Source organism: Pieris brassicae, chromosome 9 (assembly GCF_905147105.1).
Source record: "Pieris brassicae chromosome 9, ilPieBrab1.1, whole genome shotgun sequence".
NCBI lineage: Eukaryota > Metazoa > Arthropoda > Insecta > Lepidoptera > Pieridae > Pieris > Pieris brassicae.
Genome location: NC_059673.1, coordinates 14,279,776 through 14,301,193, shown reverse-complemented (window position 1 = coordinate 14,301,193; position 21,418 = coordinate 14,279,776). Strand labels below are relative to the sequence as shown.

Sequence of the window (21,418 nt, the reverse complement as noted above, 5' to 3'; positions counted from 1 at the left end):
AATGCCCCCGCTTAGCGGAGTGAAGTTGGAACGCATGCGTACGTCAGTTTCGCGCACAGCGCTTGCGCGTTTGACGTTTATACGGCGGTGGTGTAGACACGATCCAATTAACAACGTTAGTTTTCTTATTTTATTATATTGTATTCTTTACTTTAATATATCGTACAATTTATGGTTTGCTTTGACAGTCATTGATAGAAGAAGATAGTGTTACATGATAGCAATAATGACTAATAATGGCCTTACGTCAGAAATACCAAACAGCATATAGAAAGTGTTTCAGTGTTCCTGTGATGTTTATTCAACAATAAATTTTATTTAATTTGCTTCTTTTTTAAATTAAATTTTCTAAAGTTTTAAATTATCTCGCAAAGTGCAAAGTATCGAGTTTGTACGGTCGCAGTATAATCCCGATCTATTTATATATCATTCGGCATTCCCGTAGCTCCCTGATTCTGTGGATAACTTCATAGCAGTGTATCCCGCTCACTCACTCGTATGTTGCTCATTCAAGCGGAGCGAGTGGCAAAAGGGTCGTTTCGTTTTGAATTAAGAATTAGGGATACCGTGCAGCTGTCAAAGGAAACTATACAATGTGCGATCGGTTTAAAATTGATACTGTAAAATTTTAATCATATGTTTTGCTTCACAGTTTCTTTGCTTGTGTTTGTCCTGTGCAAAAACAATGTGAAAAGTGGTTGTTAAATTATATTTCTTAGTAACTCGTATCCTTTTGATCAAATATAAGACGCGAAATGTGGAGATGTTTTGATATAAAAGTGGAGAAGTGTTGTGATGAAGTGTAGTGTCTTAATTCGAACAGTCATAAAGGATACATTGTGAAAAGAAAATGCGGATCAAGGCGCAAACAGATTTTCGCCCGAATGGTAAATATTGATTATAATAGATACATATTGTCCGTGTACCATTTTTAATTCCGTCCAAATGTAGGTTTATAATCAAAAGGTGGAAGGTACTTCTTTGTTCAGAAATATTGTTTAAAGAACGCTAGGGCCCATGAGTGAGACTAGATACCTAATACTATTTGCAGGGAGAAATTATCAGTACCATGGACCTTCTAACTCGTATAATGCAGGTAGCCATTTGTACTGGTTTCTTGGACCTTGGACTTCTGCCAATGTCGAATGTTTGCAATGCACATGCGAATACCTAACTATACGCCCATCAATAGATTACAAATTTTATTATGTACCGACGCGGATTATAAGGGATAAGGTCTTTAGGATTATCTTAGTGTCCAATGCTACTACTGTTTTTCTTTGAAATTGAAACTAGCAGTCCTCGTTGATTCGAAGATTTTTCTTGAGAAGTGCTAGGAGCTATGATGCTAGGAGTAGGTAGTAAATATATCGATTTATTGTATGTATAATCCCCATTCCGTTCCCGTTCAGGGTTTTAATTATAAAATTGATGTTACGTTGATTGTTGCTTGAAACTCCGTGTTACCATTAAAATGATAATGACTCATTTTTCTGGAAGCGTGCTCAATTGACGTTTAATGTACCAAATAGAATACATAGTATGGTATGTCAATTACGACAAGATTGTCTTTATAATTCTTCAATTCATGCTAAATAAAATATTTCTAGCATTAGTCATGGCGTTGTCGTAATTAAACATGCCAGTCTAAATTTCTGCCCTTCACTGTGCATATAAAAGTTGTCCGTCGGCTATTATACGTCATAAATCATTATATGCCAGGACATGACAGGAACATTTAATTCAATTCTAATAGGATTATATCACAGCTATGAATGAAATTATAATTGGAAAGTTTCGATGTTTTGCATATTATTATTACTTTATGAATGTTCGTACCGCGTATTTTTACTGTCTATATATATTTAATTTATAGTCTTTAACTCAACTACCATTTTTAATCTATTTAGACACGTTACCGTTTAAAAATCATAAAGCGAGCTACATACGACACTTATAAACGTTTATTAAATGAATAGTGATGTTTTTGCTTGAGACAAAATGAATTTGAAAAGTTGCTAATAAAGTTTGGCGACGGTCCATTAGCGAATATGGGCAAGTTATCTTGCAAGTCACTGTCGATTAGCATTTAGGTATTTGAATGGTTTTGCATTACTTACGTACATACCTTTATTTAAGACCTATTCGTATATAGACGTATACGAATCTATCTATCTTTGTTATCGCGATGATTTTGTTAGATCATAACAATGTTGATTTTACTCTTTACAGAAAACTTGAAATACATTATACAATACATACCATTTTAATAATATAATATCAATGAACAATTCAAAGAATGTTGCGCAATATCGGTTTTATCATTTATTATTAATTTTACAAAAACTATGTTAAAATACAAGAATTGTGAAACTTCTAGAACTAAAAAAGCCATAACAATTCAACAAAAACAATTGAAAGAAAGTCGCTAGTTTCTGAAGGCAGTATTTATCAGCCTGAAATGTAACCGGAAATATATATACACCAATAAAAGATGAATTGGGTATCCTTTTAACACTTAGAAAACCTATTGTTTGGACTAACAAGGTGGTTTGTTTAACAAGACTTTCTTTTGTGCTCAATACAATGAGTGGAACAATCGCTTCATTTCACAGCTCCAATGGTTGTCTTTTTATAATATGGGCTACTAGAATTTTTTAAATTTAACTCAAGCCTCAATTTATCAATTAATAGAGTATTGTAATAATATGTGTGTTTACGTTTCATTAATGGCTTAAAAATACGTGTTTTTCAAATGTTATAGATGAGTACAGCAATGTATACTATTACCGAAACATATTTAAGGAATGTTCGAAAAGCATTTGGTAAATAATATTTTATTGATAACCGTACTGTCAATTGTAATATTAATAGGTTTCCAGTATTAACGAAGTCCGTACTTAAGTTATTTTATACCCAATGCGTCTGTGTATAAATGTATAAACACATCTAAAGGTACATATGAGTGTTAAGTCCATACAAGTGCAATATGCATTAATCGTAAGCTTCAAGACGGATATCGATGTGATATTGTCTGGGGACACGACCCCTCGAGTCGATACCCTCTTTTAATAAATTTACTACGATTTCTATTGACCCTTCGAAGACGCTATCTTAGACGGCATCTTATGCGTCTGAAATCAGCTCTGAAGAATATCGTTGTATTTATTTTGTATCATATATTGTAGAGGTAATAGGAAGTAGTAATCTCGGGAAGTAATTAATCGATTTTATGTACGTTTAATGTAATTTTGTTTATATATAATAAATGCTCAATATTTTTGATATTATTTAGTTGTCCCGTTTCTACGTCAAGTACTGTAAGAATTGCTTGAATACAACCATAAATTTTATGCTTTATACTTAGTGATATATTTATATTAATTCTTATGCCTTTGTGTTTATCTATGTCAGAAAGTCGAATGTTTTTGATTTGTACTGTTCGACAACTTTCATAGCATGAGAGTACTCGTGAGACCATAACCCCCGATTGGGGAATGGTACAGATGTTTGGAAGAAAGTTTTTCTAGAAACTGACCTCCACGTGTGTCAATCATGGGCATCACTTTTCCCTCATACAAACATACGCCTGTTTACTTATTATGTCATGCAACACCTTCTTAGTCGTGCGTCATTTATTACGTAAAAATCCAATTGTTCATCCGATGAGCTGTTACACTTCTTAACTTTCTAAGATGCCATAGAAGCTAAATGAACAATTTATGGAACAATCAACAAAAATATTCGTCTGTAAGGTTTTCCAAAACCAATTTGGCCTTCATTTTATGAATTCAACAAATTGAAATTATACGTATTGGTATTTATTATTATAAATAACTAATAGTGGGATACGTGAGCAGTGTTGGTTATAACGATGCAAGATAGCAAAGGGAATGTGAACTCGGGTCGGGTAGGCGTTGAATTACCAATGGAAAATTTAAAAGTAGGTACCCATAACCGACGAGCATTGTGAATGTCATGAAAGTGGATGACGCGTGAGCGGTATGTTTATCAGGACCGTAGCAAGTGGAGATCTGTGTTCTCTGCCTTTCGCTTCGGGAAAAGGCGTGAAGGGCTGAGATGTTTTAGTGTATAGAGTCTTGCTACACCCCTGGGCTCTGAATGTAGTCCCAGCCCCACAGTCCCACATTCCAGGCATCCATGGCGCTGGCATGTGTAAGCGCATGTCCAAAACAAAAAGCATTGTAACGGTGAAAGAAATCTTTGAACCAATCCATAAACATATATGTATATACAAATCCCCCATCTTAATAATTTACTATATATATATAGGCACTACGTATTTATTCGAATATATAAGATGTAGCTATAAGGCAAGACAAGTTTATAATTTAATTCATGATTAAGAGTAGTAATTTAATTCAAATTAATTGCATTATTTACGAAAAGACTAGTTTGCTGAAGTTTGCTGTGTTGGTTCTACCCGGCTGTGAGCCAAAGGTATGTTTATGTGTGCATTACACTGTTGTATGGTGAAGAAAACATGGTGAAGAAACTGACATGTCTTAGACTCAATAAGCCGACGTGTGTCAGACACAAAATGCTGCCTATTAGAAAAAACAAACAACACATTAGACCTAAACATTTGTTGAAGCACTAACAGTTCGATAATTGTTTACTACAAGGTACTTGTTGTAATGAAATGAAGTTAAACCATTGTTCACTTAGTTACAGGAAGAAAACTATTTCAATCTATTTCGGTTGCATGTGCAGACATTGGAGGAATTGGCGAGACTAGACGTAGACATCCTGTCACCTTTGATATATACCTTCGTTATACTTCTGTGGTGTAATAAGATAAAAATCTTTTTAATTTTTTTATCTTGCTTTATTCACATTAGCAAAAAAAAGGTATTAAACACATTGAAAGTATTATCATAACGCATTTAATAGTTAAATAAAGTTTATTAAAATATCACAAAAAGTATTTTTACATAATCAGAGAAATTGTCGTTTTTTCGCGCACACCGCGCGCGCATGGTAAAATTTACTCTCTTCATTTTTCCCTAACGCACCAATCGAAGTATAACTGCAATAAATCAGTGGCGCAACAACCTTTCCAATCTGGGGATCAGATTTCTGTATCTGTTTCATGATCATTTGTCTAATAGGCAAGTAGGTGATGAGCCTTCTCTACCTGACACATGCCGTCGACTTTTTGGGTCTAAGGCAAGCCGGTTACCTCACGATGTTTTCCTTCACCGTTCGAGCGAATGTTAAATGCGCACATAGAAAGTCCATTGGTGCACAGCCGGGTATGAACCTATTACCTCAGAGTTGCACTGGGCCAACTCTGTTCGTTTTATACTTCGGCCGTAACTTGACGCAACCCTAAACATTAGTTAATAAAATGGTCAGTTTAGAACGGTTAACATGACGGATCTATTGTAACGCTTGATTATTGTGTATAAATATATTATTGGATGCTGTAAACCAATCATAATTAAGTCACATTGAAACTTTTCATCATCGTGATATTCGTGCTTGCTGTCCCGTCTGAAACACATAAATAGGGTTTTAGTAATATTTTGATTGAACAATAGACCATTAATCGTGTGAAATGAAAATACTAGTGGTGGAAATTGGGGACAATTCAAACGTATTGCATATGCATCTATTATACTATAAATCCAGCCAATAATATTTGACCTTACAACACAGGTATCGTACAAAGATAGTCTAATTATAATTATTAGATCAGAAACTCGTGACCGTAAGCCATTAATAATCCTGAAGTCAGGAAGCTTAAAAGGTCAAAGGTCAAGTAGGTCCAACGGTTGTAGGTCCAAAAAAGGCGCTCCTAACCGACAAGGTGTTCAAAGGCCAGGTGAAAATTGCATCTGCTCAGTGCATAACTAGTACTGTGGTCGTCATATCAGATTTTGTAATAAATGTTTACCTCGTAATATAAAGAACGTGTTTCGACCTTGTCGCGTATTAATTTTTATTTCATGATAACACTGATTCACTTATCTTTCTGAGTCATACGGTGGTGATGTCTTTATTACTCAAATGGGTAAGCCGAGACCCCATTCTCAAAATATTCACCACATGAGAGACATATATGAAATAATATGATATGATATTAGGTTAATTGGGGTCCCTCGCTATTGCAGTTCAATGTTTGGTTGTGCAGGTGTGGACTGTTTTTACGTCACGATGCGCAAGCGAGCTGTATCTCTGGTAAGGCGCGTGCTCGAGAGCCCTTACAGCATGCTGGCGGTAATAGCGTAAATGCTAGGTCGCCCCTACATGGGTCATAACATTATCTAAACTAACCTAACACAATAACAACTTTATGGCCTTATGATTGTCTGATTCAAATAAATTAAATTATAAAAATGCGTGGCTGTATTCGCGTAGTTTAATGTTTATAAAATGTACGTTAGACGGAGATAGGAAGATAAAAATAAAAACAAAACACGTCTGTACTCACTCAACACCACAGGGCAGTTTTATAAGTATTTTCATAACTTGATTGCAGCATTTACAAAAATCACTGCGCGACAGTGAGGCAATAAAACAATGATTGAAATAACACAAGATGGTCACGCTTTGGCAACACGGAAATTATACGTGACTTGATGAATACTTAATGCATATTTACTACATAATACATTTGGTTACAACAGGTCCATTTGTTAGTTTCTATATTTTCATTTATGTATTTCTCCAATGGGATACATGCCTCTAATAAATTGTTGCAATCAGTATCGTAAGATGCATATAAAAGGGATGTCTTATAATTAGTTAAAATAAATCCATCTTCAACGTCTTTATTAGTCTGTGCAGAACCAGAACTCGTGTAGCAGTATTGATTAATATAATTCTTATTTGCTAGGCCATATTACGTTCAGGGGCGGATTTACAAATTTCCAAGGTGTAGGCTGTGCTGTTTGTGCCGCCCTCGCCTCTACAATTATCCAATCATATCATAATAATCCATCAATTATTATAATATTATATTAATATAATTAACAATCCAATAATTTTTGTTTGATTTCTATTTGGTAGCAAAACCAACCTCCTCAGCCTGCTGGTAAATCCTCCACTGATTTAAGTAAAATGATATGTTTATACTTCTTCTTGCTAAGCTCTACTTATTGTAGACTGTTGAACTATAATGACATAACGGTATTGTCAACATAACAAAAAAGGTAATTCAGGAAAACGGCGGCTTCAAATCCCACGGCAGTTCTCTTTTCGCACCGACTTGAGCAAGATTCATTGCGTATATATAGTTAAGGGGGTGGTTTCAAGTGGACTATGGAGAATAGTCTACTAGAGACTACAAATAGGCTAAAATATAAGTAACATTGTAAACAGTACGCTGTAAGATATGGGGGATCTTAAAATTATTATTTCTGCACTATGCACCAATCGTTTGTGATGAGTAGGGATGGTGAACTGTTCCTCCACCCTAAAGGGAGAATTCTCAACCAGTGTAACCACTGACTGGACGGCCCGAAGGCCCCAGTGGAAGTTCTATATATCATTAGCGGCCGGAATAACTGTATCAGCAAGTTTCAAGGTATGATGTCATCGCAGTTATCGCAAATGACGAATGTATGAATAAAACAAAAAAAAATATATGAATCCTAAGTTAATTTGTTTTTTAGAGCTGCTCATTATATTGCGCTGCCGACAACAACCAGCCCCAATCAGTTTTCAATGGCTATTCAATGTAAAACCAAAGAACTGACACAGTTGACATGTCTAAATTCGAAAAATAAATGTATCAATCATTTGTAAATCGTTATATATACATATATGTATTTTGATACATCAAGCCTTGTATACTTCTGATACTTATATAGACTATCTAACTTCCAGTGATAAGCAGAGAATGAATCTAATAAAGCATAAATCATAAAAATTGCGCAATATGATGCGACCGTGTGATAAGCAGATTTCCTTATTAAATGTTAGAGAAAATTTGAAAAATTCAACCTCAAACTTGAGCCATAATTACTTTTTATCGCATTAATTCCGCCAACGTATTCTCCATAGCAGTGAGTCAGTCGTGGTGAGAAACTCCGTAATATTCTTCTACGTAAGATACGGCGATAATTCTTATACGCCATGACATTGTTGCATATTATATCACTAAACTAAGCTTAGCCAAAAATATATTTAATTTTAGTGTAATCTTTCTTTATTATTGCGTTTAAATTTAAATTATATTTTAGTAAGTAAATAATAAGTATAATTTATAAATTCAGAAAAAAAAAATTTTGAAGTATACAACAATAACATTATGCTGATTAAGACAAAAAATCAATACCTATTTGACTCTTAAAGTGCATGAATGAATGCGTGGAAAGTCTTTAAATATATATTTAATATGAAAAATATTTACAAAAGAAAACGCCATAAAAATGAAGTACATACCAATAAATTTAAAGTTACGCTATACCTTAATTTATTTCCCTAAAAGAAATTAACAAGAATACTTGTTTGGCAAGTTTTCCTGACTGGGGTGCCGCCCCTTGTGTTTAGTCTGCGTCATAATTCACCACAGTTAAAAATATACCTTATTAGCGTCTCCTAAGACACATTTCTGAAAAGAATATTGTTATGATTTTTGCGTTTTTCTATTGTAAAGTGGCCTGAGTCTCGCGATGTAAGTACTACGTACACGCCTATTGCCTCAAGAGTATAATCATACTTCTTAGACCAATATGAATATTATTCTTATATTCAAAAGCTTAGCTGTATTATGATAATTTTTTCATGTGATGTATTTGTCGCAAATAATATTGAACAAGATTTATTTCTGGATAGGTAAGGATTAGTAATAAAATCCTTTTAAAGAGACCTCCATACATTACAAATGCATGAATGTCTCTATACTAGAAGGTTTCCTTTGGTTGGTCAAAAATTGGGTTAGTCAGTGGACGTCGATAAGTTTATCGAGGATACTATACTGGAACCGCTGGGATCAGTTTTTTTTTAATATAAGGGATCGTAGGTTTGCAATTGAAATATAATTATTAACAATGACGACTGGTTCTAAGATAGGACCTGGCCCTTCCTTTGGTGAAATGCAGGTTAATGCTTAACACAAAAATGTATATGGAAAATAGGCTGTTATGAAAACAGTTCCTTACTTTGACTGGCGACACTTGGCTAAATGCCAACTTTGCAATTACTCCCTCTGCGACGGACTGTCGAATGGCAATAAACTGTAAACTCTATCGATGAAGTTTTCGCCATTTCCTGAGTTTTATGAATTTAGAACGCCGTCTAGGAACATTGTAGGATTTATAAATAGACAAGAAAGGCATTTAGAGAATCGGGAAAATACAAAGACAAATTGTATTTGTCAAAGCAATTTGACGTGTTTATGTTTCTCACTATCCTGCATTAAAAAACGTAATGTAAAGCAATTTATCGAAAATTTATTAATTGGAAAGCTGTCTTTCGTGTTAATGGATTTACTACTACTAGTTGAACAGGTTAAATTAAGATTATTATCAAGAAAAGATAAAATGAAATTATATATACTGACAATTACCAATATTAAATTCCATATAATAAGTTACTTGACATCTTTTAAGTTTTTGATCGCCCTCAGTCGAGTTTCACGCGATTTCAACTTATGAATTATATGTTGTTTTTTTCTATGTTATTACGATATAAAATATGCTTAAATGTTTCTATATATAAAGCAAAATGCAGCAGTGCATTTTCTGACGTCATTTGTTTCACAACTGAAAGGAAATGCTAGAATCTTTCAATTAAGCTGACACATGTCATGTTAAGTGCGCGACCCAGTTGTTACGTAATAAATAGTGACATTTATAATAAAAAATAGAGTAGCCTGGTATTTAAGAGCGCTCCCAAACCGAAGGGGCGTATTTAGCGCTGTCTCGACACTGAATCTTAGGGTGAAAGCGCAATTAATTTACTATAATCCAAAAATATTCATCAAACTTAGGTATTGAATAAAAAATGTCATCGCTTGGAGGTTGACCGCTTCCAAAGAACCGATTGTCCAAATCTGACATCTTAGTAATTTAGTATTAAAATATACCTCAGATCTATACGTGTTAGAGAACGTAAGTTTTATTGTATACTAGCTGACCCGGCAAACGTCGTTTTGCCATGTGTATTATTTCCAGGAAACTTTTTTTTAGTTCAATAAGAGTAACCTATCTAGTATAATAAAAATAGAGGTTGACCGTAGAGGGATGACAATTAAGAGTTATATGTATTTTTGTATACTGTAGCATAAAAAATAAAAAGAAAAAGAAATATCTAAAAAATAAAATTTAGAGTGGAAACCCCTTATTACTTAGGGGTTTAAAAGGTAGATAGTAGCCGATTATCAGACTTACTGAATATGTATAAAAAAATTCATAAGCATCGGTCAAGCCGTTTCGGAGGAGTATGGGAACAAACATTGTGACCCGAGAATTTTATATATTAGAGATGACAACTACCAAATTCGCACCAAAAAAATCTAATTCTTATCAGCAGATTGCTTCAAATCGCTTTAATTTCCTTGAAACAATTTATATGACTGCAAAGTCATAATTTAATTTCTGTCCTCAATAGTCGTATTTCAAACCTTGAAATACGATCTGACGTTAATAAGTTGCTCTCATTTCAGTACTTTGAAATTAAATTTTGTTTTTATTATATTTTTAGGTTGTATTATTCAGAGAGCAGCTTACTTATGCAACTTATGCTTAGATGAGATTCCCTATACCCACCGTGGTTAAGTGTTATGGTAAAATTTGGTGGGAAACTCGACTAAAGTTACGCATATAAGCTTATTTAGATACATACTTGTCCTAATACCTATTTGAAGGTTACGGAACATACTGCATACAAATAATATTGAACAAGATTTATGTCTGGTTAGGTAGTGCCTCCTAGAAATAAAATAATACCTATACACTAATTTTTTGACAATAATAAATAATTAATTTTGCTGGAAGCCTCATACATCGCTGTAAATACAGATTCTAATATGTTATATCAAACGAGCAAACTTGGAATAACGCGGTATGAAAACTCAATAAATTGGGATTTCCCAGGAGTTAAATACTAATAAGATTTCAGCTTTTGAGTGAGTTTCTCTTAAAATCTCTTATCAAAACATCTTCGCTAACTCTCGAAATATAATTAGATTGAAGCACTTGAGTCTAATAATAGCACTAAAGAATTCGTGATAGCTCGCACTAACCAGACGTAGTGTGAATATTATAGAATGCGTATCTTAGCTATAAGAGATATATTACGCATATATGTTACTCTTTTTTATAGGTAGCATCATAAATCTGGTATTTTTATATACTACTTAACTCCTTAGCGTTAGATCGCAGTTCGCGTTCGATTCCCGGCAGCAAATGCTATGCCTTAACGGTATTTCTAACAGATTATAAATAGTATATACTATATTGTAAATTATATTATATTTTTTACAAATCAAAAGCAAAATAATCTAATATAAGGTTATAAATATTCCAGAAGTCATTAAATTATGAAATCATACTGTTATATATTATAATAAGCTGTACATAATTATTAAATAATAATAATCCACTGATTCTACAGCCCTATATGGGTCTTGGCTTGATTGCATCCGTTTCTTCGATCATTTAGCTTTTATTTAGGCAGGTGACATGTGTGCCTGACAAGAGTGATCTGTGTCTGACAAGAGTCGTAGGTTTTAGAGTTTGAAACATGCCGGTTTCCGCACGATGCCTTCAATATATGAGCAATCGCTAACTGCGAGCATATAAATAAATCCATTGGTCAAACGCAATGCTCTAATAAAACACTAAAATCAATTTAATAATAATAAATATTTTAATTGTAAGAAGCTGGTATATTTATATCGATCAATTATGAAAATCCGCGCAATCAGCCACACAAAAATTGGCATGCAAATGTCACATTAATTTGCATTAAGTCGTATAATAATGACATATGTCATAATAGTAAGCTATTTATAATTATTTGTTGTCAAACTTACTATATATAATAGTCGTGTTATACATTTCCTGGCTCTTTGATAATTTTGGCTAGATTTACCGTCTCAAAAATTATCTAATGTTGCATAACTGTTATAACTGATTATTTAAATGGAGCCGAGAAGATTCTAATTATCCGTTGAACGATTTGGGTGTCAATTTTCCACTTTCACTTTTCACGTAATTTATGCTAAACACGAGCCACCTGTTCCGAACATCCTTTGATATTTTAATATTTATGCTAAGTCGATAGAGTTTTAATGTTAATTAGGAGATAACCTATATTTTATTGCAGTCTTGTAATCGAATTTATAAGGCATACATAATCGAAGTTAATTATATCGTATAGAAATAGTTTTAAAGCAAGTAGTCCCGTATAAGTTATACATAAGAAATCAGAGTTTATTATTATTGCTATATATCATGCTAAATAATATATAAACAGTTGCGTCTAAAAATAATGAATAAATAGTTTTTTCACGTCACTCCTAATGGAGTTTTATTTTCAATTTATTATGGAGATTTATCAAAAACACCGTTTTTTATTAATTTGAAATTATATTTTCATAAGTATTATAAACATATATATTAATATCGACCTATTCTAGACGTTCATATTTTGACTTGTGTTTTTATTCTAGAAATTCAACGTGTCAGAAATATTTATTTATTTATACTTGGTTACTATATTATATACATAATTTTATAAATAAAAAACAAAAAGTAAGTAAACAGGCGGCCTTATTGCTAACAAGCAATTTCTTCCAGGCAACCCTAATATGGAACAATAAAAAAATAAACACCTACAGCGGTTAAAGTAAAAGAAGTGCATAATTAATCAACAAGAAGAACTCAAAATAACATGCAACTATAACTAAAATAAAATGAATTCCAAAGAAACAATATAAATAATAATATGTATAAACAGACATGTATAATAACTTATATTTAATTAGTGTTTTGAGACCAAAGACTCAACTGTAATATTTGTAATCTTGACATCAAGAGCAAAAATATGCTTGTTTTTATTATGCCAAGTGAAGTTGCCAAGATGCGAGACGTAAACACTGTTTATTTTTAAAACACACAATTATTTTATGAGATTCAAAGATAAAGCGGTCTGTTGAGTTGCGAATATTGAAGCTATAATGATAACAGAATTATAAGTTTCGATTAGGACATTCGGGCTAATAAAAGTTTATAATACAAATAAAAAAGACTATAATATAACTCTGCATTAATTACTATATCGATCTCAACTTCTTCCCTTGCAAAAAAATCAGTACGGCCGTACCATCTTATTCTCGAAACGCTTCAGCCAATTTATTTGTTAAACTTTGAGTATATATAAATATAATTTATATAACTATACAGTATTTACAATTTTCTTAAGCTACATAGTAATTATAAACATAATTAAAAAGAAAATTTTAATAGTTTGGTCCATGTGGCAGTGTACTCTTTAACGCTGGCAACATTTCCTCGCTGTATGTTGTTAATCGTTGAGCGAGGAAAGTAACCAGCTCTGGAGTCACCGGTATTGTCTACCAAGCGGCAACCTCAATCTATAATTGTTTAATACACAACTCAGGGAATATACAATCTAGTAGAGAAAATATAAAAGATTTTTAATATTGATATGGTTACTGTCAGATGTTGTAAGGTTAGCTTCCCTTCCCAGAAGTCCCTTCAGTAGGGACTGAGTAGAATGAATGAATACCAGAAAAACGATGCTGATGTGGATATATCGATATGTTAAATAAAATTGTTCAGATTAATACCTGTAGCTGAGTTTCATCATCGGACGTCGAGGCGAATTACGAAATTCCACCCGTATCACCTCGACGTCCTGCATTCCAAAACTGAGCGTTTTTGAAGGCAGTTTTTGCTACGCACCACCTCTATGTGGAACCATGTACACACTGAAGTATGTCTAAATTAATTCGGCTAATATCCATCAAGAAAAGAGCGTACCAATTCTTAAAAGGCCGGTAACGCACTCGCAAGCCCTCTGGCATTGAGTACCCATGGACGGCGGTGTCAGATAACATCAGTTGAGGCTCCTGCCCGTTTTTCCCTGTTCTATAAAAAAATAACTAGGTTCACATGCTCAAAATATCTTTGTAGTACATATAAAAGATGCCATGTCATCTGCGTTACAGAGCTGTATACGTTCTGGGTTTGCATTTCTACATGTGTTTATTTAGAATTCCACACACAGCAAGATCGTGAATTCTTGAAAATTTTTACATTATCTGTGACCTTCAATAAACAAGGTATAAAATTTTGGAGATTGGTAAATCATGTGATAACGTGTTGTTTACGTTGCTATAAATATGTCTTATGTACATATTTCACCGAAACTGACCTAGTTTCATAAGACAAACAATCCTACTAAACCTATATTGACTTTTTTATGCGACTATTATATTGAAATAGTGTTGGCCTAGTGGCTTCAGCGTGCAACTCACATCCCTAAGGTGTAGGTTCGATCCGCGGCTGTACACCAATGGACTTTCTTTCTATGTGCTTATTTAACATACGCCCGAACGGTGAAGGAAAAACTTGCGAGAAAACCGGCTTGCCTTAGACCCAAACAGACCGGCACAGAAGGCTGATAACCTAGTTGTGACCTATTAGATTAACAAATGATCATGAAACAGATGCAGAAATCTTAGGCCCAAACCTAAACAGGTTGTGGCGCCTTTGATTTATTTTTATTATATTGAAATAAGATCTCGTGTCTTCCAAACCAGGTTATAAACAAATAATATAATAAATTTAAAAAATTCGTTACAATATATTTTAACTTAACTAGGCAACCTATATGTTTCTTATCTCCTAGTTCCTAAAACTGTAACATATACTTCTCGGAACATACCAAAGCTCATTCAGAGAACGTTGATTGACTGACGTAGTTTATAAGTATATGTTTAATACATAACCAATTATTGCACTGGGAATGATTCCTTACTGATAAAGATGGATTGTTAACTATTAATTATTTATTAATGAAATTCGATTGAATACGTCCTTCTATGAATAGTAGTAATCGTATTGAACATTTAATTTTTAAACGTTTTTTTGGTTTGTGTGTCAAAAATAGTCAAGAAATTATAACAAAATAAATAAATAATTACTTGCTTGACATTTTATCTGATGAATTTCGTGACGTTATAGCGAATACACATCTTAGTACCTACTTACTGAGATTGATACGTTCATACAAATAAACTTCAGCTACACAGTCAATTTCGAAATAACAGTAAAAAATATTCTATAATTGATCGATTCGTAACTTACAACTTTTGAGGTCAAGACTCGACTCCAAAGTAAATTCTTTGGCACGACTAAACCTCGTTTTTCATCACGCAATTTTGCAAACATTATTTTAACGATTGTGTAAATTTTAATTGAATTAACCAAACTGTGGAAACATGACCACTTTTTCGTATTTTTGTCTCTTAAGGATCGTTTTAGATATTTGTGTCCATCGCGGATTCAGTAATGTTTATTTAAGAGTCTTACACATCGTACACGCTCGCCACTTCGTCATTTTGTTGCGTTTTTTTTCTGTAGTTCCAGAGATGAGAGTGTATATATGTCGCCGGTATATAACAAAATCCATTTCTTTCGTAGGATTCTAAACGAGAGATAAATTGTAATATTTTACGCCCACATTTTCGCCAATTTATCAATTTGCGAGGTGTCGTGGTACATTTATAAATTAAAGGATTTCCATTCGTAAGATTCGACATATTCAACCAATTAAAGCGCACATGCCGTTTGGTAATCGCTTACTTATTATTTTACGCGTGATTTCGGTAAGTTTATCTATTTGCAAGAATACGACAATTTATCTCTCATTTATAAAATTTCTACGAAAAAAATCTACGAAATTTTTCCTAGGAAATGTCTACACTTGCGGATTTTGTTATATTCCGATGTACACACATATATACTAAACATACTCTACATATTAGTATAGATAACTAAGCTTTAGTAACCTTGACAGTTCTTTGCTTCATAGCTACACACAATGGAATCGTCTATATATACCTACACGATTTTTCGACTTGGATAAAAAATTTCTTACCGACCACATTAAGATAATATGTCTGCAGTATTGTGTTTCTAAACACCGTATAGATTACAATTACACCGCCAATCTCATGAAGATTCAAGCGATTTTTTTTTCTTCACTTAGTAACCGTGAGAATCGTTGATCTGTGTTCTTTATTCATGGCAATCAAACGTGTATTTAATGAGGTTCATTTTACTGTTAATTTGCAAAGCGTATTTCATTTCCTGTTTGTAAACCGCTATCCGACGAAGCTGTTGGCCAAATGGCTTGAGCAGTCGCTCAACGCCTCAGGGCGTGTGTTCAATGGATCTGTACCGATGCATTTTATTTTCAAACCAACTCTTAATGGGAATGCAAAGATCGCAAACCTCGCTGAAAACCGAGGAAATGCTGGTTTCCTCGTTTTAGACCAAACCAAAAAAAAAATATGTCCAATGTTACCTACATGAATAAATTATCTTTTGGTTTTGATATATATATTATTTATTAACACATTCATGCCTTTTGAATGGGATGGGCAGAGACCACGGATCTCCACTTGCTACGGTCCTTACATACTTGTCTCGTTCATACTCAACTCGTCATCCACGTTAATAACATACCATGCTCGTCAGTTATGGGTTCTTCACCTGCCTTTTCTTATAAGTTTGTTTATATACCAAAAAACCGTACTCTGTACCGAAAAAGTACAAGTTGCTACACCTAAATACCAGTTGGAAAAAAGTCTATGTTTTTTTTTTTAGTTTAAGCTAATTTAGTACGATTTACGTGTTAAACATAACATTGGCGTAGCTGGGTTTTTAAATATAGTTTTTGATTTAAACATTTTTATCTCATACAGAAACTGCTACAGGAACAAAAGCTCTATCAAGGGAGCCTAGAGCTTCACAGCGCAATGTAATTATATTAAAAGAATAGTTTACCAAGTATCTATACAACTTTTAGTATGTCTACATAGTCTATCTAAATACGTATCCATCGTGTGTATCGCATTAAACTCTAAGCAAGTTACTTTTGCTGACGTTGCTTTGCTATTATTGGAATTCTGATTCATCAGACACGAGATGAGACATCTTATTTGCACTATCATATACGGCTATTTTGAATGCATATTTATTAACAAACTGTTATTTTTTTTTTCGTTATCCGTTATTCGGTAAAAATATTACCTTTATATTAATATTTCTACGTTAACGTTTTATCTCTAAATTAAAAATGATTTAAAACATTTCCTCTTGTAGTATAATTAAGTGTCACAAGTCACAACCTACTTAGCAAGTCTATTCATTAGTGTAGGGTTGAGAAAACCTGTGTGAAAGATAGACTGATAAGACGGTTTCTCAACCTAGATACACACATGTAAGTACTTTAAGTACTAACTACGACATATATTTCTCCTTTCATAATAAGTAAGCACTAATAAATAATTGCAAAGGCCGTGAACCCATCTCACATTACGCTGACTGATGGGACGCCTCTTAAACCTGTTCAACATAGCTTTAGAAGTTTCAAAGTCCAGAAAATATGGAATTTACATCGTTGGTTAGTAGATTGAACTATATATTGGTCAAATAACCGATTAGGTATAGTATCTACATCCTCATATTGTCTACTTCTTTCTTATCTTCTTCTAGTGCCTCTCCATTATTGGGGGTCCTGTGCCAGATGCAGGAACTTTTAACGTTACAAATCCATGATTTATTCCTTCTACAAACTAATTAATTGAAGAAAGGCTGGTAGTTGTCGTGACAACACGTGGTCCGGGCAACATTTTGTTTAATGTTCTCAATGAGTGTTTTGGATATTCCTCACAGCGCACCTCAAATATTTTACCCATTTTAAAGTCTTCTTAACGTTTGCCGGTAAAATATATTAATCCATCAGAAGATAAACGTTATCTTATAAATACGTCAACGTTATGAACACGTTAGGTCGTTACACTGTTTCTTTAGTCTTTTATCATTAATCTTTTCACTCGTCATTAGTGCTTGACAGTTACAAATAAGTTGTTTAAAAAAGGAATGTTATATCTGCTACATTGTATTAGTAAATTTTCTATTAATGTATTCAATAAGCAAGCTTTTAAGAAAATTACTAGTGTTAGCTTCTAATATTAATTTAATTAAATTCTAAACATTTTTATGAAACATATTCTTAATAATCTTGCTACAAGTGCGCATGTGCAATAGTTACTCATTTGACTCGTTCGGTTGTTTACGAGTTGTTACGAATTGACTCGACCATTTTCCCGAAGTGGGATGGTCGAGTCGGAGGAGGGAGTTGTGATTATAAAAGAGGTTGTGATACATGCGCACGGGCCTTTTCTTCGTACAAGTTTGAAGTTATACAGTTCACGTAAAATCAGTGAACTAAATTATAGTGAATTAAGTCATCATTGAAGTGTTTAATTTCCTACCCTAAGAACTAAATCAACTACCGCTAACACTAGACATTAGGCATTCCGAATATGACTTTTAAGGTTTAAGTAGTTAGATTTACTTTGATTATTTTTTAATAACTTTTTATAACATATTTAGCAGCAATTTCTAATATCTATTTATAACCAATATGGATAACGAGAATTTGGTTGACTACAACTACGCCGTACTATGATGTTCCTGCAGGATATTTCAAGCGGTTAGAATATTGAACAAAGTATGAAAGTACCGACTGCAGCGTCATCTAAGCCGGGGCGCTACCCAAACACATACAAAATACATTCAAATCGGTCCAGCCTTTTAAGAGGTGATCAGTGACACAAATTGAAACGTTATATACATAAATATACTAAACTTAACTTACTTTCACCAAAAAACATAGATCTTTAGAGAACCCGCTGAAATGTTCTTACTTCATCAAATATAAAATACAGCTTCGCAAAATACATATACTTAGAAATTATAGGATGTCCTCTTATCCGCATGGTAGGCGTCTCCGAAGTAGTCTGATAGCCTAGACATAAATTATGGGTGTGCGCCATTTTATCTGTGATCACATGCCATGGGCTATAATAATTTTATGCTGTAGCTATTAATTAAGTTATAGCAGATATAATCTTCTTAATAAATTATGGTTTGGTGTCTGGATTGGTGATAGCAGTATTGTAAATAGCCTTTGGGTGTTTGTCATTTACAAAAAGAACATAACTAATTTAAGACGTTGCAAGCATTAATTCTTATACGTTACTTATATTACAAAAATAAAAATCAGTGGCCCTACAAACTTTTAAGGTAACCTTTTAAGGGCGTCATATTTCTGTATCTGTTTCATGATCATTTGTTAATCTAATAGGCAAGTACGTCATCAGTCTCCTGTGCGTCAGCACTCTGTCGGCAAGCCGGTTTCCTCGCGATGTTTTCCTTTTTCAGCGTTCGAGCGAATGTTAAATGCGCACATAGAAAGAAAATCCATTGGTACACAGCCGGGGTTCGAATTCCATGAGGTCGTAGGATGAGAGTCGCACGCTGAAGCCACTAGGCCAACACTGCCATCGTTTTACGTTACTAGACTTATAAATTATTAAGAGAAATAATTTTAATATTAAAAAAAATGTATGGTGCAGTAATGTGTTCTTCTTTTATGTGTATTTATGGATAGATACATAAATGAGCAGTATTATGCTTCATCCCCGAGGCTTGAACCCCGACTCTGCAATAATTGACTTTTTATTGAGAAAACCAGCATTCCTTAAAACTCAAAAAAGGCGGCATGTGTATGGCTCAAAAGACTGGTCACCAAATTACCCCTAAAAACGAGGACTAAACAGATACCAGAAATATTAAACCAGGACCTCAATTTTTAATAAATTAATACTTTACATACTTTTACTGAAAGTATGCTAATGTTAATATTTCATATATAATAAACAATTGAGCAGAATGTATCTTTATATATTGTTTTATTGTCTTAACAATTCTTATTCTATACCAAACCTTGCGCATACTAACATAAGTTCTTAAGTTGCTCGCTGAAAAGCCTTACCACAGAATGCAATAATACATTAAGCAACTGCATTTTATCCTGTGATCTTGATGGCGGATTACGAAGTGGTAATGCATCGACCATGACGCATTGGCTACGGTATGTGCAAACTGACGGGTCGGGTGAAATTGCCCAGCTCAAGTGTAATCGATAGTCATAGCGATAATACTCTACTAAGATGACTATGTATAAATAAAAGACATTCATCCCACAGCTCATCCTTCATAGGCAATTGAGAAATAGGCTGCCCGACTCCATACGCAAGGTTACCTCTCTATCATCTTTTAAAACTCTTCTGTATAAACATTTCTTAACCTTAATCCTTATCAATCGTGACTTGTGTCTCCTTTTCTTTAGTATTGCTATTCGCTATTCATGAATCTGTAAGATTAGCTTTTTAGTTTTTAGTTTGTTATTGTATTTTTTTTATTACTTAAGATTAAGATTGTAATTTTTATGTGTGTACTGCTTTTACTTATGCTACTAATTCTCACTATATAGAACAATTTTGCTCTCGTAAGACAGTTCTGACACTACAAGGCTAGATAGTGACTCTTTATTTCTGAATACAATCTGGGGTCATGTGCCCCAAACCAACAATTTAAATACCATTTACAAATAAAATAAAACCTTTTTAACTATTTCCGATTCGAATTTAATATACATATGTCCGTCATATTTATAAAGTTAGTAAATAAAAGTAGGCCAAATCAGTATGATGTTACTTAAAATATTTTACTGTTACTGATCGTATGAAAATACTTTCGAAGATGACAACATTACATAACAACTTTGTTATGTAAATCGGATGTGCATTCTTATTAACAGAGACAAGATGTATTACAGATGTAAAAAAAATATTGTAATATGATACAATATGTATCGAATAAAATCGAACAAAAATGTACTTCAAAGCTTCAAACATACCGTTAAAGAAAACCATTTTAGATTTACACGAAACGAAATTCATCTTCTTTAATTAACTCGCTTTCCCGTTTGAATAATAGTTGGTCCAGTAAAACGTAGGAGGATCGGGTGAAACATCAATCTTAAGCACAGAACATGATCGTAGTCGAGTCACCACGCATTCACTCAGTCTACCCTCGTAAATGTGCGCGGTGCGGAGTTTCGCGCTATCTCTAAATAGGCTTTATATTAATACTATATATCGATGTTTTTAGTACAATGTACAATGTTAAAGCGCTAACATCGCTGTACGTGAGAGTTCGTTGTAGTTTATATTTGTATAACAGTTTTATACAAAATATCATAGAAATACACATTATTTAAACAAAAGTCACATGTCAAATAAGCACAAAATCTCTTTAATAAAATAGAAAAACTCTTA

The 21,418-nt window shown here is 33.3% G+C and overlaps 1 protein-coding gene across 8 annotated transcripts in view; it reads left to right on the top strand.

The window, feature by feature from the left end:
* The window catches only part of LOC123714125, a 77,903-nt gene that overhangs the window by 8,120 nt on the left and 48,365 nt on the right, over nucleotides 1-21,418 (top strand). For 5 of the 8 annotated variants that reach the window (XM_045668275.1, XM_045668276.1, XM_045668274.1 and 2 more), the window contains exons 1-2: nucleotides 48-115; nucleotides 653-887. The exons of 2 other annotated variants lie outside the window; for them this stretch is intronic. In XM_045668275.1, coding sequence (XP_045524231.1) covers nucleotides 851-887 — 37 coding nt within the window. In that variant the 5' untranslated portion in view covers nucleotides 48-115; nucleotides 653-850. Of the gene's footprint in view, nucleotides 1-47; nucleotides 116-488; nucleotides 888-21,418 lie in introns of those variants that run through there. One more of the 8 variants, XM_045668270.1, reaches the window with a different exon arrangement.